At 32.3% G+C, this 17,424-nt stretch overlaps 1 protein-coding gene and 1 long non-coding RNA gene across 2 annotated transcripts in view; one reads left to right on the top strand and one right to left on the bottom strand.

Annotated features, from left to right (window-relative positions):
• Positions 1-245: 245 nt before the first annotated feature.
• LOC126750685 (uncharacterized) lies at positions 246-2,806 on the bottom strand. The gene is made up of 2 exons (XR_007665790.1): positions 2,359-2,806; positions 246-2,305 (listed from the first exon to the last, which is right to left on the bottom strand). It is a non-coding gene; the product is annotated as an uncharacterized LOC126750685 (long non-coding RNA).
• Positions 2,807-3,050: 244 nt separating this feature from the next.
• The window catches only part of LOC126750664 (ubiquitin carboxyl-terminal hydrolase 30 homolog), a 30,939-nt gene continuing 16,565 nt past the window's right edge, over positions 3,051-17,424 (top strand). The window contains exons 1-6 of the mRNA XM_050460342.1: positions 3,051-3,215; positions 7,461-7,721; positions 7,770-7,944; positions 8,000-8,164; positions 8,218-8,323; positions 14,747-15,115. Coding sequence (XP_050316299.1) covers positions 7,466-7,721; positions 7,770-7,944; positions 8,000-8,164; positions 8,218-8,323; positions 14,747-15,115 — 1,071 coding nt within the window. The 5' untranslated portion in view covers positions 3,051-3,215; positions 7,461-7,465. The remainder of the gene's footprint in view (positions 3,216-7,460; positions 7,722-7,769; positions 7,945-7,999; positions 8,165-8,217; positions 8,324-14,746; positions 15,116-17,424) is intronic.

Below are 17,424 nucleotides of genomic sequence, written 5' to 3' on the forward strand. Positions count from 1 at the left end.
TTTGAGCATCTTCTCACAAATCGTACTCAATTTGTCAAAATAAATAATATATTAAGCTCTCCCAAAGAAATTAAACATGGCGTGCCTCAAGGTACCGTTCTCGGACCAATTTTATTTATTCTTTACATAAACATGCTTTGTAATCTTAATGTGGGTGGGAAGGTTATAGCTTATGCTGGGGTGAGAGAAAAACTTAAGGTTGGATTCAAAAAAATTAAAAATTTTCTGGATACATTCAAACTAAGTTTAAATATTTCTAAAATATATTATGTAGCCTTTTCACTTACAGCAGCAAATAGACCAAATTTTAGCAACATTAAAATAAATGATAATAATTTAATAAAAGAGCAAAACAAAATAAAATACTTAGGAATTATTTTAGATAACAATTTAAAATGGAACCAACATATATATATTACTAAAAAAATCAGATATCTAATTTACAAGTTTTATTTGCTTAGACAGTTCCTAAACAAAAAAAATTTAATTGTAGTGTATAAGGCACTTGTTGAACCGTTGCTTAGGTATGATATGTTGATGTGGGGTGGTATGTACAGTATGAATATGGAACAGTTAAGGGTTATACAAAATTACATAATTAAAATCATTTAAAAAAAACCAAAACTCTACCCTACTTACAAGTTATACTCAAAAGAAATATCTAATATAAGAACATTATATGTAATAGAAGTTTGTAATTATGTCCATTTAAATAATAACTTTAGTTGCAACATCATATCACGTAACTATCCTACAAGAGGTAAATCAAACCAACTACATAACTCTATCTTATGTAAAAATACTATGGAACAACATTTTGTAGATTATTTAAGGCCGAAACTTTACAATTTGTTACCTCACAATATAAGAACTATAGAAATCATGGGCACATTTAAGAAGAAATCTAAAGAATACATCTTAAATTTTTTAGAAATTTTCAATAATAATTAAAAACGATGTACCATAAATCAAAATTAAGTTTATCTTGTGTATTATAAATTTATTAAGCGCGTTAGAAGTAACTAGAGCATTTGGAAAATGAGGCAATTGTTGTAATTTTTAGAGTATTTGTTGTATTTTTCAAGCACATACAGGTACTGCGTACCTAGGTGCTAATATTTATATAGCTTTTCTATTTTGTTAAAACTCGATGTAAATTACTTTATGTTTCTGTTCAAATATTTAATACAAATTAAATAAATGCAATTTCTATACAATTTGCGTAACTTCTGCATTTAAATTATCCACTTTTAATGTTACACTGGACACAGTATTAGGGGTGGAACTATCATTTACTTCATTGTTTCAATTACTAAGATTGTTACGCAATACATCACTCTTGGTGTGTGTGCATTATCATGAGACTTTTTTATTGAGATATAAGAATACTTTTGTAGGAAATTTTGGTTTTTAAATCAGTATTTGCCTCCATCCAAAACTATTCTAGTATCCCTATTATTTTTTCAGTTTTAACAACTTTAGAATGTGTAGTTACAATAGGGATTTATTGGACATACTTATTACGATCAACAATTTCAGCTATAACCATATTTATTATTATAATTACAATATTACAGGGATTAACATGAATCACTTGTTGGATAACCTTACTTTCTAGCTTGTATTTGCTGAAATGATGGTACATTTTGTGCTCCTGTGACTGCTCATTACTTATATACCAAAACTTCTCTTTCTTAGTTGTTAGCCTAAGAAAACAGATTTTTCTAAGCAACATACCATCATAAATATCTATTTTTATCTAACTTCAATTTATGATAAAAATGCAACAATAATGTCTTCCATGCTAAAAGTCTTTGTTTGCCCACAAGTCTCGGCCCACTAACCATTTTCCATTGCAATTTGTGCTCAGGGTGTTCTTGCAATATTCCATTTCTATAAGTGGCCATTATAACATTCACAGCTATTTGGATTAGTACTCTTAATGGCTACTACATTACAATTATCAATTGTGATACTCCCAAATGGCTTATTATATCTCTGAGCAAATTAAAAAACATGGAGTATTGCATTGCTAAGCCGGGAAAGTACTTTTGATTGATTTTAAAGGTAATAATATATACTTGATGTAGTAGCAACAGTTATATTGAAACACCACATCAACTAATTTATTGTGCCAATAAAACATAACTCTGGGGCCTAAGACCAAAACACTTGACTTAGTTTTAAGAAACACTGCCAATAATTGTGATTGCAGGTTCAGATCTTATAGGGTGATTGTATCGGTTCCTGAGCCAAAGTGCAATATGTCCCTATAAACATTTCCAGGTATTGAAGATTAGTTGCTCTGAAATATATTAGGAGTGATAATTGAGGATCGCCATATTAATATAAACTTACATTTAAAGTATTTAAACGTGTTAAGACAAATAACGTCATTCCTAGTATGTAGAGCAATTCCACGTAAAGAACGGCGATAAATACGGAAAAGCTAGTTCTACGGTAACTAGGACTGTCGAATAAATGCTCGTAAAGTTCATGCATTGTTTTTCAAATGGTTGTTTAATTAATCTTATTCGAAAAATACATTTCTTATTTGTAAACAAACAGGTTTATTTTGACAGTAATTGATAGATGACAACCGGTGTATTGACAGTTGATGCCTCGAGAGATTTTTCAAACTCATTTTGGTCTTTAGCTTTTACATGCTCAAACCGGTACCTCCGATTGTAAAAGTAGCAAAAAGCCGTGACAATAAAAATTAGGATAAATTAGTTCGTATAAATTTAAAGGAGCTATGATAGTTGAAGGAAAATGGATGGAAAGCCAAAGATCAAAAGTGGGAACAAATTACCTAAGGTATTCTTATCTGTCATTCTTGTCATATAAGCCACGTTGTCATACTTAGCAAATTTGTGTATATTACATTTACAAATACTTCTAAATTAAACATTTGTTTTAAAATAGATTTTGGGAAATCACAGTACTGTAAGGATTTTCTTAATTTCAGCTTTTGTCTTAAGGAAAGTATCTTTCACCTAAATTAATTCGGAAATCCGGCAACAGCTATCAAATGAAAACTGATGTCAAAGTCAAATTTTCAAGGTCACTGTTCAATTTTAATTAAATTGTGCTTTGGGATTTCTTGGTATAAACAAATTAAATTTCCGAATTAAAAAAAAATTAAAAATTAAATGAAATGTTGGAAATTCGTTAAATATCTTCTATACGAACTTCCTTATTACTGCTCAATCAAGGTAAGTAAGTAAACCAACAAACAAGCTTAAAGAATTTTCAAATTACTTCAAGGAGATACTACCAAATGAATTGCCTTCCTTCAAACAATCTAACCGAAAAAAACATGATTCTGTACATTACAGAACAGACTTGCGATATATGCTGATAGCCACCGGCACTTTACCAGAAATGGTATCTACTTAATTCTATCTTTTCCTTGACTTGCCAGATAAAGAATTTGACCACTGAATGAAGTATTTTAATGCCTTCCAGCTCTGTAAAGCTTCTATTATTTTATATATTATATTCAAAAATAATGTTAAAGATTTCTAACTTAACAATCCTGTCTGTTTATTTAAGGAATTTTTTCACTTCTGTATGAGCTTTTAGCGAATATTGTGTATTTCTGGTAAAGTTGCTTGTTACTTGCTAGTTTTCCCTCTTTTCTCCAGTTATTTATCTGTTTCAGATGTTCGCAATTATAAGTTTTCTTGTCACAGTCTGAAACAATTCTATGGAGCTCTTCCCAAATCAAGTCCATAAGTTGTGTAATGAAAAAACTGTTCTTGTTCCAGGCCTTCTTTAAATGAATATCTTTCCTTGACTTATGGTTTGCAGTAGGCAGTCTCAATCATTATTGTATTGATGGAATTCTATTTTTCATTTTTAATGGTGCACATGTACTTTATTTTATTCCTAGTACTTGTGAGTGTCCAGGATTTTATATATGAGGCATATAAGATCAAAACCCGTTAAATCCACTTTACTTAAATTTTCAGAAAAATCCAAAAACTATTTAACTAACTTTAAAATCAACTTTAGGGTTAAAGTTTTGTTTATAGATTCTTCGATACTATTAGACTCTATTTAAGTAAAAGAAAATATCCTTAATTTTACCCAAAATTCAGAAAATGGATTTAGTGGATTTTGATCGTAAATAAAATGGACTTAGTGTAGTTTGTCACGAAACAAAGTTATAATAGAAAATTAAACCAAAGAAAATGTTACAGATATAACAAAAAGAAATATAGGACTACTTAAAGATTTGTATTTAAAGTATCTTGAGATCACAAAAAGACACACTTCAAGTAAAAAATCTAAACTACTAAATCTGGAACTATCTCTACTGGTTCACAGAGATCATTTTGGTCATCCACATCGATTTCATAATTTTCTTACAGATAAGTCCCTCCTAGATATTTTTCTAACACTAGCTTATAATAATCTACACTACCAAAATCTTTCCACTGGGCTCCATAATGTTTAATTAATAGCGATGACACATCCTGTAGTTTATTAATTTTTGGTGGTACTCCACATATAAGGAATCTAGAGATTTTCCTTTTTTACAGACAGATTTGCTCTGATTAAGGTCAGACATATAACTTTGTTCTCCCCTTATGCTCACGGTATTATTCAAATCCTTTATTAAATCCATAAAAAATGTAGTTACAACAATACACATTTTTTATTACCTATGTGAGGTGTGGATTTTATCAGTAAAAAAATTTTAACTTAATTAAGTATACAATTAAAATATTTATAAAATTTAAAGCATTCAATCACTTATCCATTCATACATCCATTCATGTCATGATTTATCAAAATATTAAATTTAAATATGACTAAAAAGGCAAAACGCGAGTACACAAAAATTAAATAACAAGAAAATATAACATTCATTCACAAATTAACACTCATGCACTAATACACAATACTAGATGAGAGTTTGATTTAAATTTTCAGCCATATACTCATGAAGAGAATAAAAGGCCTTTTCTTGCAGATCTTTCTTTATCTCTTTATCTGATTTTTTTCTGAAGTTTATTGGGAGTTTATTCCAGACATCTAAGATATTATGTACCACATTTTTCTTAACAAATGTAAAATTTGGTTTACAAGTCTTGAAATTGTTTTTGAACCTAGTATTGTGCGGATGTTGCCCTTTCAGATTCTTAAAAAAGATTTTATTGTCAAGGATAAACGAAACACATTCATAGATATAAATACAATAAAATGTTAGGATGTTATGATTAATAAAATATGATTTACAGGATTCCTGATAGGGTAAATTGAATATAGTTCTCAAGCACCTTTTTTGCAAGATAAGAACTCTTTCAGAGTCCCCCGAATTCCCCCAAAGAATTATACCATATCTGACTCTGGACTGTATATAGACATGATATGCTGAAAGGGAAGCCACTGTACCCACCTCCTGTGTTATTAGTCTCAAAGCGAAGCAATATCTGGACATATTTGCTGCCACCAACTCAACATGGGCACCCCAATCCAATCTTTCATCCATCATTACCCCAAGGAAGTTAGCTGACTGCTGTGTTCTTATCTCTGTCCTTCCAATTTGCATTAGAGAGCTTTCACTAGGCCGTTGTTTAAAGTTTAATATTTGCGTTTTGTTGACATTCAGCAGAAGATTATTTATGCTAAACCAGTCTTCTAGCAATCCAACAGTTTGGGCCACTTGATTTGCACACTCCTGATCTCTCCTCTCCTAATTTTTGCTGCATATAAGACTTGTGTCATCAGCAAACATAACCATATCATCATAGACATTGGTGACATCATTGGTGTAGATTATATACAGCAATGGTCCCAGAACGGACCCCTGAAGCACACCTTTTTTTATTACTTTGTAACCAGACTTGAACTGTCTACCATCACTCATTCTGTCAACTACACACTGCCTACGGTTTGACAAATAGGACTCTAGAAGTTTAAGGGCAACTCCTCTGATTCCATAGGCTTCTAGTTTTTTAAGCAGTATTGAATGGTCAACACTGTCAAAAGCCTTGGATAGGTCAAGAAAAATTGCCATTATAGCTTTTCGATCATTCATTGATTTAATAATTTTCTGCAGTGCTTGATATATAGCCCTAACTGTTGATCTGCCTTTTCTAAACCCGTTCTGTAATTCTGTCAGTATTTGATGTTTCTCAAGATAAGTTTCAAGCCTGGTGTATATAATTTTTTCAAAAACCTTGTTTATATTGGACGGTAGTTTTTAGGTTCAGAGGGATTGTCTTTTTTGAAGACCGGTTTAACTAGAGCAATTTTGAGAAGTGTTGGATAGGTACCCTGTTGAATTGATAAGTTTATGACATGAGCTAGTGGCCTTGCCAATTGCCCTGAAATCTGCTTTAAAAATGAAATAGGAATGTCATCATGACCTGTTGATCTCTTATTTTTTAGTTGTTTTATTGTGTTCTTTACTTCAGTTGGATTGGTAGGAGCCAAAAAAATGCTGTTTGGATGTCTCTTTATTTTGCTTAGATCAATACTATTGTTAAAGTTAATGTCAGGACAGATATTTAAGAAGTGGTCATTAACAGTGTCAAGAAAATCAGATTCACTATCAGATTTAGTATTTGAACATTCCAATAATGATTTTTTTTGAGACTTTTTGTTTGTAAATTTTTTAATTAAAGACCATGTAGCCTTCCCTTTATTCTCAGATTCAGCAATATATTTAAAGTTAGTCATTTTTTTAGCCTCTCTAATTACTTTTTTTAAGACCGTACAATATTTTTTATAGTAATTTTTGCTAACATGTCCAGAAATAATTTGATGAAATAAATTGTGTTTCTTTTTTGATGAGATCTTGATACCTTGTGTTAACCAGGATCTATTCTTTGAGCTTTTTGATTTTATTTTTTTATTGGAAATATTTGGTTGAGCTTAGTATCCAAAATACCTGCCTCCCATCCGCCTCCCCCAGCACATCATCCCACACACAGCCAGTCATTTCAGAACATAAAGCCTGTAATTTAGATTTTGAAAATATTCTCCCCATTTTCCATGCACCAACTTCTTTGTCGGTGTTTAGACTTGTATTAATTGAGATCTGTATTGCATGGTGATCAGAAAGGCTGTTTCCAATACTTCAGCATTGCTAAAATCTAAAAAGTTAATGAAAAAATTATCTATACATGATATTTTATTTAATAGATTTGGTCTTGTTGTATCAAATATTGTTTGATTAAAATTATAGAAGAAGAGTGTAAAAGATCCAAAAATTTCTGGTTTTCCATCCCGCTCTCATTTAGATTTTTTTCTGGCGATAAATTGACATTAAAATCACCTGTCATAACTATCCTAAAATTCTTGAAAGCTGAACATAAACTCTGACACAATTCCTCAAAGACATCAAGAAAAACATATAGTGTATTCTGACTTGTGTCAAAAGTATGTACTTTTTGGCACAAATAAATAAAACTGAACTAATCCGTAACGTTGCAACCACCCTTAAGACAACATGGAGTCGGACAGGATATTAGTAGCAGCAGGCCTAACGGCGGCGGCCGTGGTGGGCGCGTTTGTATTTTGGGGCCCCTCGACCGGTTCGGGCTCCAGACGGGGCCGCTTAGCGGGCCTAGTAAATTTGGGGCGAACCTGCTTCTTAAATGCCATCTTACACGCTTTAGCCGCTTGTCCCCACTTCGTGCAATGGCTAGAAAAAGATGCCGCTAGGGAAACTAGCTTAAGAAGTACATTAGCGACAGTTTTATCCGGTAAAGATGTATTTATTCCTTGGGTATATTTTAATGTGTCAATTTTAGTTGTAAACGGTACTAATAAATCAGTCCAAGACAGTTTTGCCCCCGCAGCTGTGATAAATGCCTTAAAAAGGTTAGGCTGGGTTATTCCGGCTGGTGAGCAAGATGCTCATGAGCTTTTAAATGTTATCTTGACTACTTTGGACGAGGAGATGCATAAGATGTCCAGAAAAGCTGGGTTAGCACCGGCAAGTGGATTTAACACCATTGTTTCTTAATATTTAATATTTCAGGTGCCTCTCTGACGCTTTAGGTATCAACGAAATCGATGATGTCGATGATAACGAGTCTGAATATAGTTCTATGGGGAGTGTGATGTCTTTGAATGAGCTCTGCAGGTCCACTGGAGCCTTAAGCTTTAGGGGGTCGGGGATCAGGAGGAACAGGTGGATTTCTAGGTAGAAAAAATAGAGATCTGAAAAGGCAATCGATATATTGCAGGGGTTTTTAGGTCCTGTAGGGCTTTGCAGATGTCTGGACCGCCGGCACAGCCTGTGGGTCATCCATTTGCTGGAACTTTAACTAGTCAGTTGAGGTGTACAGAATGTGGCTATAAGGTAAGAGTCGGCAATCAGTTGTTTGGTATATTTATTTATACAATATCAAAATTTACAAGATGTTTAATTTATATTTATTCCTTAATATATTAGATATAGTTCAGTTCAGAGATCTATTAGAATCTTTGATGTGCCGCGAATAGTCCGTGTGCCGGTGTTGCTTGTATTGTCACATAACAAGCATGTTTAAATCGCAATATTTTATGTGGAAAGAGTCATAAAGTAATATTCTGAGCGATATTTAATCATTCCATTAAATAAATAAATGTTTTAAGGTTTAAGCATTTTTTTCCAGACATTTGATTCGTAAAATTTGACCACATGCGCCCACGTACTATTTTGTTAGACTCAAGCGTGAAAAGTTGCACAGGTCCGGCCTTAAAATTTATTTTTATTTAAAACTTTATTATTCGGTATTTTTGGGTTAAGTTTTATTAAGTTAGAAATTCAGGATAGTCGATAGCAAGATAATATTTTATTTAACTGTAAGATTTAAGTACGTAAAATCAGTTTAACCAAAAATTTTAATTTAATAAGTTTAGTTTTTAGTGCCATCAGTGGGGTGTTTATAACAAGTGATGAGAGAATAGGTGGTACGAATTACTTAGGGCTATTTATTCTGTGGATTAAGGCATCAAAGATTTACTTTTTGACACAAAATGGTAAAATGTTTTGGTTTGTGTTCAAATTTTATAAATTTCCTTTTTTTTGGCTATTTAGATTTATTTTTATTTGGTCGTTATTAGTAACGGGGATTTTGGCTGCCACATTCAATGTCCTTTATTATTGTTTTTTTTAAATTAATACATATTATGATATATTATTTAATAACATACTCATGAAAACCGCCATCTCTATATTTAGTACCAACATCTTTAGATAAAAAGTAATTATTTAGTCAGAAAAGTAGAAGTATATTTTTTAAATAAACTTTTACATTAAAAATCGTCTAGCTATCTATATCTTATGCGTATAAAAGACATAAGCTTTACTTACAAAAAAAAAACACTTTGCAACCTGAATGTAATACTTATTAATTTGTGTTTGCCTTATATTTAGTTATTGTGCATAATAGGCGAGATTAGATGAAAATTAACAAAAATAAATGCTCATACTAAAAACTAAAAATCTTATACAAAAACTTAAAATTACAGTGAGGATACTAAATACTTTTATAAATGTAACCACTCATTTGAATCTGACCCAAAGAGATAATTCCATTTTCTAAACTCTGTTTTTTTGCTTTTTTTCTTTAGCAGCTTCTTCCATTAAGAAAGGAACCAGTTTCTTTTAGATTAAAATCTAACTTAGTTTTGAACATCTGTATGTGCCATATATTTAAAAATAACTCTAATATTTTCCCTATTAGACTATGTTTGTATTATTTAATGGATCTATCTAGGATTTTATGGGGAGTCCCACAGGGATCTGTCTTAGGTCCAGCGCTTTTTCTTCTGTATGTTAATAATTTAGCAAACTTCGCGGGAAATTATTATTATAAATGAAGACACAAGTGCATAAAAGATCTATGTAAATTTTTTTTAAAATCGAGTTTTTACGTTAAATAGGGTTGATTTAACCTCAAAATTTAAATTAAAGGATAATTTGACCTAAAAATGTTTTATCAACAAATATACTGTGGCATAAAGGATTTATGTACCAAATAATATTCTATTACAAAAATGCATAAAGGATCTATGTGATAAATATGGTACATACATATATCTTTTATGCCTGATGCAAAATGTTTTGTGTTGATATTTCAGGTTACATAGTTCCCTTAAGTTAGGTTATGTTTTTATTTATACCATCATTTTTCATTTCCATTTCACATATTTTTCTTCCTGCTGTGCGTGTTGCTGTTGTGAATATAGTGAAATAAGTTGTGAACATGTCGGCAAGAAGTAGACGTCTAGTTAAGTTTGAAGGTATGTTAAATCCATATAATTTATCTTTGTTGGAAAAATATGTGTTTTATTCACAATTTGAGGTTACAATCTTACCGGTGGCCTTAAAAATGCCTAAAGGAATGTATTTATTGTTTAAATTATTTTAGAACAATCCGATAAGAATGCACACAAAAGTATCTAACTTGGGCGGTCGGCTTATTAGAAGCGAGTCCATTGTGGTTCGGAACCCACGTAAAACTGTAGGTCCATGAGGAAAAAAAATAGTTACCCCATTAAAAATAAAAACGTTATAAAATAAAAAAAAAACAAAACTAAAACATCAGAGCCTAGGTATGAGTGTTATTTTATATGAAGTGATAATAAACTTAAAAAGCTTTATGTTTGTAGAGGTCGAAGAAGTTTTACCGACACAAGATAAAACTCCACCTAGTATCAGTAACATCGAATATGAGAAACGTACACAGATTATATCTCCACCAGAAGTACAAGATATATTATTTAACGGTAAATATCTAATTTAAAATGCAATTTAGGTCATAGCATAAATTGCTAAAAAATTTTAGATTCTCTCTCCGGAGATGAAGCATTTTCTACAGAAGATACTTCGGACGACTATAATCCCGACAGTACCGAATCAAGTGAAAGTTTTGAAGATGAGGATGAAAATGAAAGTCGCCCTAAAACCTTACTACATGTTACAGCAGAAGATTCTGACAACTATCAAGAAAGGCAAGACAGTATTTTGGAGTCTAGGTTAAACAAAGCCAAGAGGAAGGTATTAGATTTTCCAGAAAAAAAATCAAGAATCAGAAAGCGTCGTCCTGAAACATGGAAAAAAAATAGGACTGCTTCGGCAAGACAGAGAGGCGAGACTTATATTTCATTAAAAAGTAAAAAAAAAAAAATGCCAAGCAAAGGTCCCGAATTAGGATTTTTATGCAAAAAGCAAAATTGTGAAAATCAATTTGACAAGGATGATCGGGTAAAAATATTTAAAAAATTTTACTCATTATACTAGGAGATGGAAATAATAGTCAGTGATGTATTTTCAGCTTTAGGGCGCGCCGAGTGAAGCAAGGGAAGAGGGAAATAAATTCAGTGGCGGCAACAATTTCTCTTTAGTTATTATTTATAATGCCTATTATAATGTGATAGTAATAAAGAGGTAAATATGTACTTCCTATCTTCAGCTTATTTCATACAAAGAATTTCTAGTTTTAAAAGATAAAATGATTTGAATTTCACATATGGGCTTAGTACCTTTACTATATTTATAAATTCCTATTATTCTGTTTTTGAAGGTGGTAGACATTGGTAGAGTAGTAATAAATAGATTTAGTTTACATAAATTAATAGATACAGTTTACACTTGATAACGGTTGGGCATACTACCAACCGAAACGTCGTGTTAAATGTTAAAATAAAGGCATTGCAAGTTCGAGAACCTATTTATTACTTTCCTATTATTCTAATTACGGGTAGAATTTTTAGTAAATAATCAGCGTCGCAAACCCTAAAACTCTTTCAGGTAGGTCAGGTACCTATAGTCTGCAGTACTAGCTAAAAGGGTTGTATCCCTAAAATATCCGTTACGCAGGTATACACACTTTAATTCTCAGGTAGGTTATAAGTTGCAGCATAGAGAACTATAATAAAAGGTTTGTTTATTATATTTCTCTAAAATAAAGGCCTTTTATTATATTTCTCTATGAGTTGCAGTGCTAGGTTACCTATAGTTGGCAGTACTAGGTACAAGGGTTGTATCCCTAAATTATCCCTTATGAAGAAATACCCACTTTAATTTTCAGGTAGGTTATAGGTTATTATTTTAAAACACTTACTTAAACATAAATTTGGATTATTATTAACTCAAAAACTGCGCGAGCACGCCTATGTACCAGGTCTCGGCACGACGACGATAATGAAGGAAATTAATCAATCGTTCAGTGTTGTGACCTCTGCTCCGTCGTCGATCAATATCAGTACAAAAAATTGCGCCGTCTAGGTATTTTCTTTAAACTAGGGGCTGCTTCAAATATTCCGTAAGCTGCAAGGCACGGCCCGAAATAAATTTGGCACCAGTGCGCGTTTTCTTACAAAATTCTCTGGCTTTATTTTACCGAGCGGCAATTTGTATGTGTATATGCGATTAAAAATTTAAAAACATAAGTTTAAGCCGCTCCTGTTTTCTCGTTTCCGAACTGACTGACGTCACTGACTATTATTTTCGACTTCTAGTATAGCTCAAAAAGCGAAAAACTCGCTACTTTTTTAATCTGTTTCGATTGCGCCTGTTAATCGGCATAGAAAAAACATTACAAAAGGAAAATCATATACATTTAGGTACACAATAACCTGCAACAAGCATACCAAAACCGTTTGTAAAATTGCCTTTGTCTCCCTTTATCAGATTTCATATAAAAAAGTACAACTTATTCAAAATTAGCTGAAATCAGGGACTACAGCACCATCACGAAATAAAAGGGGTCGTCATCTTTTTAGATTAAATAAAATAGAAGAAGATGTGGTTGATGCTGTAAAAAAACACATTCTCTTTTCCTGCAGAACAATCTCACTCTTCACGAAACAAAAATGCCAATAAGATGTATTTGTTTCCGGTATTAAATATAACGAAAATGCATAAGCTGTATCAAGAATATGTTCAAGAAACTTAAATGCATAAACGATTTTTGGTTTCAAAAAGTTTTTATACACACGTTTTTCACCGGAATTTAATTTTTCCTTTGGGCAACCCAGGAGTGATACATGCAGTACCTGCGATGCCAATTTAGGAAATGAAATCCATACAGAAAATTTTAAATTTGCCTTTTTTGAGCAGCAAAGATTCGATAGAAAGAGGGCCCTTAAGAATAATGAATTTATAGCAAACTATGCCTTTACCACGACTTACCACTTCCAAATCATTTTATTTAAGGCAGATGTGGTTCTATCACTTTGGAATTCAGACAATAACATCTGACGGTGATAAGGCCTATTTTTTTAATTGGACCGAAGATATAGCAACAAAGGGCAGCCTTGATGTTGGCAGTAACTTGCACTTGAAGATGTTTTACACTTGAAGATGTAAAACATCTTCTCATCTGGTCCGGTTCTTGTGCTGGGCAGAACAAAAATTTTAACCTAATATGCCTATATCAATATCTAATTTTAAAAGGATATGTCAAAGTTATAGACCATAAATTTCCAGAGGTGGGACACTCTTTCTTGGATTCGGATAGAGATTTTGGAATTATTGAAAAAAAAATTACGAAAAATTGAGAGAATATTCTCTGCAGACCTATACAGAGATGTTATAAAAGAAGCAAGTAAGAAAAACTCTGTTATTAACATGACCGATCATTTTAAAAATATTCCTGAGTAGAAAATAAATGGAACTTGTGTAACAGAAAAAAAAATAGTTGTGGAGACAAAATAAATTTTAGAGATGATATTAAATGGATACGCGTGGAAAGCTATGGCGAATATTATCACAAAATCTCATTGGACCCAAACGCACCTTTCCTAAAAGTCGATATAATTAAAAATGCCAGGACAAATTCAGTAAATGAATATAAATTGGAAATAATATCAAACAAAAAAAATACCTTATCGGAAGAAAAAATAAAGAACCTAAAACAACAACTTTGCTTTATCTCGTTTATGGGAAAATAAAGATAATGACGACAATAATGAAAGCGCAGAAGTCGAGCAGTCAAGAAAAATTAAGAAAAGAAGAACTAATTAGGATTTCTTAGCATTAATAAATTAAAATAATTCTTGTAAATGATACAAATAAAATATTTGATTTGAATTTATTTGTCCAAGTTTTGTTATACCTTGGTACCCTTTATGCATTTTGTATAATTTTTTTTTAACTTACCTAGGGAATGAAATGAAGGATTCATGTACTTTTAGAACTTCATAGTTTCCTTTGATAATGTAATATGCATTATTTGTTAAGACTAGTACACATTGTAGCCTTAGGGTCCAAAACTTTAAAAAATTTATATTTATAAATTCATTAATTAAAAAGTTCTGATTAAAAAACTTTAAATTCAGTTTGCGCAAAAAGTTGCTTTTGTTACATAAATCCTTTATGCACTTGTGTCTTCAAATAGTATTTGTTGACGTCACCATAAATTTATGGCTCAACTTAGACAGCAAGTCGCGGCAACAGATTTACAGCAGTTAAAGATCTGGTTTGATTCGAATCTCCTATCGTTAAATCCCGACAAAACTAAGCTCATAAGCTTTAAAGGCTCCCTGGAGAGAGTTTTTCTTGGGGGCATTACGATCAAGCAACCCCGGACCACCAGGTTCCTTGGATTGACTACAGATAATACACTTTAATAATAATACTTTTTGAATATACTTTAATAAGTTATAATAGAATATGGTCACATACAACTGTTCATTCAGCTAGGTGCTTTACAAAAAATATATTAATGTTGATGTCAAAAAAAATTATTAATAATATATAAAATTCAAACAATAACTATAGCTCTTTTTTTAGTCCTCGGTGCGCTACGATAAATTTGAGAGCCTCTCGCTCCCTTTACCGAGCGGAGCGGGCGATTTAGGTTGGGGACGGCACAAACTGCACCAACTTCTCACGAACTTTGTGACCCCCGAGGTGGTGCAGGACGTGCAATGCGAAGGATGCAACCGGGACAGGGATCCCGCTTTGACTCCAATACTGTCCAGACAAATCAAGATCCTAAATTTCGGAAAGTTACCGGTCTGCCTGTGCATACATATATCGCGCAACACTTGGTCAGCCGACGGTATCTCGAAACGTCAAGACTATATACAGTTTCCTATGAGGTTGTCCATGTCGGCTTATACGTTTATCCAGGCGCATTACCAGAGAAAGGTTCCAGGGGTAATTATTTATTTATTAATTAAAGTAGATCTCGTAAGTTGTGTAATGCGATAATTTTGACTTTAAGCGCCGTGGCATGGAGTTTCAGTTCAATATTTCAGTTTCTCTGTTGCCACATTGTTTATACTAATTTAGATAATATACCTTTGAGTCAATATTAAGTGGTATTCTTCAATAGAAAACATATCATAAATAAGTGGATGAGGCGATCTGGGAATTAATTATGATGCGAAATTGAGTTTTAAGTAGCAAAAATAGTTTCTGACTCTGCCAAATTGTTCAGTTTTATTTATCGAAATTGTCGGCATTTTGCAAATATTAATACTTTAAACTACTTTTCTTCTCTTACATACGATCAAAATTAGAATACGGATCTCTAATTTGATATATGATATTGAGCGCATGTTTATAAGTATTTATTTATTTATTTATTTTCCAACAGGAAAATCCCAATACAAAAGACAATTATGAGTAATATGGTAACAAAAAACTCAACTAACAAACTTAAACAAACTATGCATATAACAAGAGTAAACCCACCCAAAGGCAATTATGAGTAGTACCATAGAAAGAAAAAAACCGATCCTGAAATTGATCCAAAACACCTCCAGCCTGATCGAAATACTGATCGAATCAAGAATTTTAATGAATTAACTGTGATCAATTGAGAACCAATAATTTATGCTGCAGAAGATAATGCTTGCATCGCCTTTTTTTTAAAAGCAGTTGTAGAGCGAATAAAAATGTCAATGTTATTCTCACTATTTAGTGTATTAAACCATGAACAGGCTCGGTATAAAGGAGCATTTCTGCTTAAGTTGGTACGGGTATGTTCAAGATAAAATTGAACCTTGTGTGTATGGAAGGTACAAAAAAATTTAATTCACCTAAAAGGTCTGGAGCATTAATTTTATGGCAGCAGAGTTTAAATAGAAAAAGTTGGCTGCTTAGTATCACACAATGTTTAAGGGATAAAAAGTTAAATCTCTGAAGAAGCAAAAAATGGTCAATTGTTGTTAATTTAATCCCAAATTAGCGCATCCACCTTCGATATATTGCTGGTTCTGGTTACTATTAAGTGTTTCCTTATTCAAATGCCCCAAACTCTCAAATCTTATTTTTTCCCAATGAAGGACCAATAAACCATTTTTTCACTTAAAATGCTTAATAATTATATTAATACTAGATATTTAACCCTAGAACGGTAGCGTACGTAAAATTTACGTGCGCATTCATATCTTTCTTCTGTGTAGCGCCTACCTCTTGATCGATATTTCTCACCCCCCACCAGTGCTTGCGTGAATATCGTACCTCGCGAAGTATTTAGTCGCCAGTTAATGTTTGTGCACAGGGAGTGTGGTATATGCTGTTTTAGGAAACGCAATACGTAAAATTTACGTGTCGATACTATTACGCGAATATTATTAGCCGACATTTTTACGTGTCGATACCAATAACGGGTAAAATGTCTAAACGCGGTTTAACTGATGAAGAACTAGAAAATCTTCTTTACGAAAGTAGTGATAGTGAAGTTGAGGATGAAATTAACCGCGATGAGTCCGATGACGGTACCGAGTCAATAGATGATGCTATAGTGACCCAAAATGGTTACCAATAGAAGAAGTAGAGTCTAATCTCGTGCAAACATTGTCAAATGTTTGGAGTGATAATACAGAATGCAAAGATTGCCCTTTAACTTCAGGTGGAACCACGAAAAAAAGCAAAAGAAAGCGAAGCGTTAAAAATAAAGAAAACAATGATGTTTTCCAGGTAATATGTTACTAGGTAATATATCATTTGACTATAACCCATTTTATCTGTCTGTTTAGGTTTTGAAAGAAGATGGAAGTGATAACAAAAACCTTGTGGTGATTGCTAACACAGATGTTTTGATCGGAAAAAATGGCTACACGTGGCATTCTAAACCACTAAAAAATGATAACGGTAAGACAGCATCAAAAAACATAGTATACGTTAAACCCGGCCCATCATCTGAATTACGGAGTATTCTCGATATTTTGCGAGCTTTTCAAACATTCATTTCCGACAATATCCTTAATCAAATAGTAGAATTTACTAATCAGCAAATCAATTTAGCAAAGCAGAAATACAGTGCTAATGATGCAACTTTTTCCGAAACCAATTTGGAGGAAGTAAAGGCACTAATCGGTTTATATATTCTTGCTGCAAATTTAAAAGATAATCACCTTAGTTCAACTACCATGTTTGACACATCTTTTTGTGGTTCAAGATATCGTGCTACAATGAGCCAAAAACGATTTGAATTTTTAACAGCTTGCTTACGTTTT

The sequence above is a fragment of the Anthonomus grandis genome, chromosome 1, assembly GCF_022605725.1.
Source record: "Anthonomus grandis grandis chromosome 1, icAntGran1.3, whole genome shotgun sequence".
Taxonomy (NCBI): Eukaryota; Metazoa; Arthropoda; class Insecta; order Coleoptera; family Curculionidae; genus Anthonomus; species Anthonomus grandis.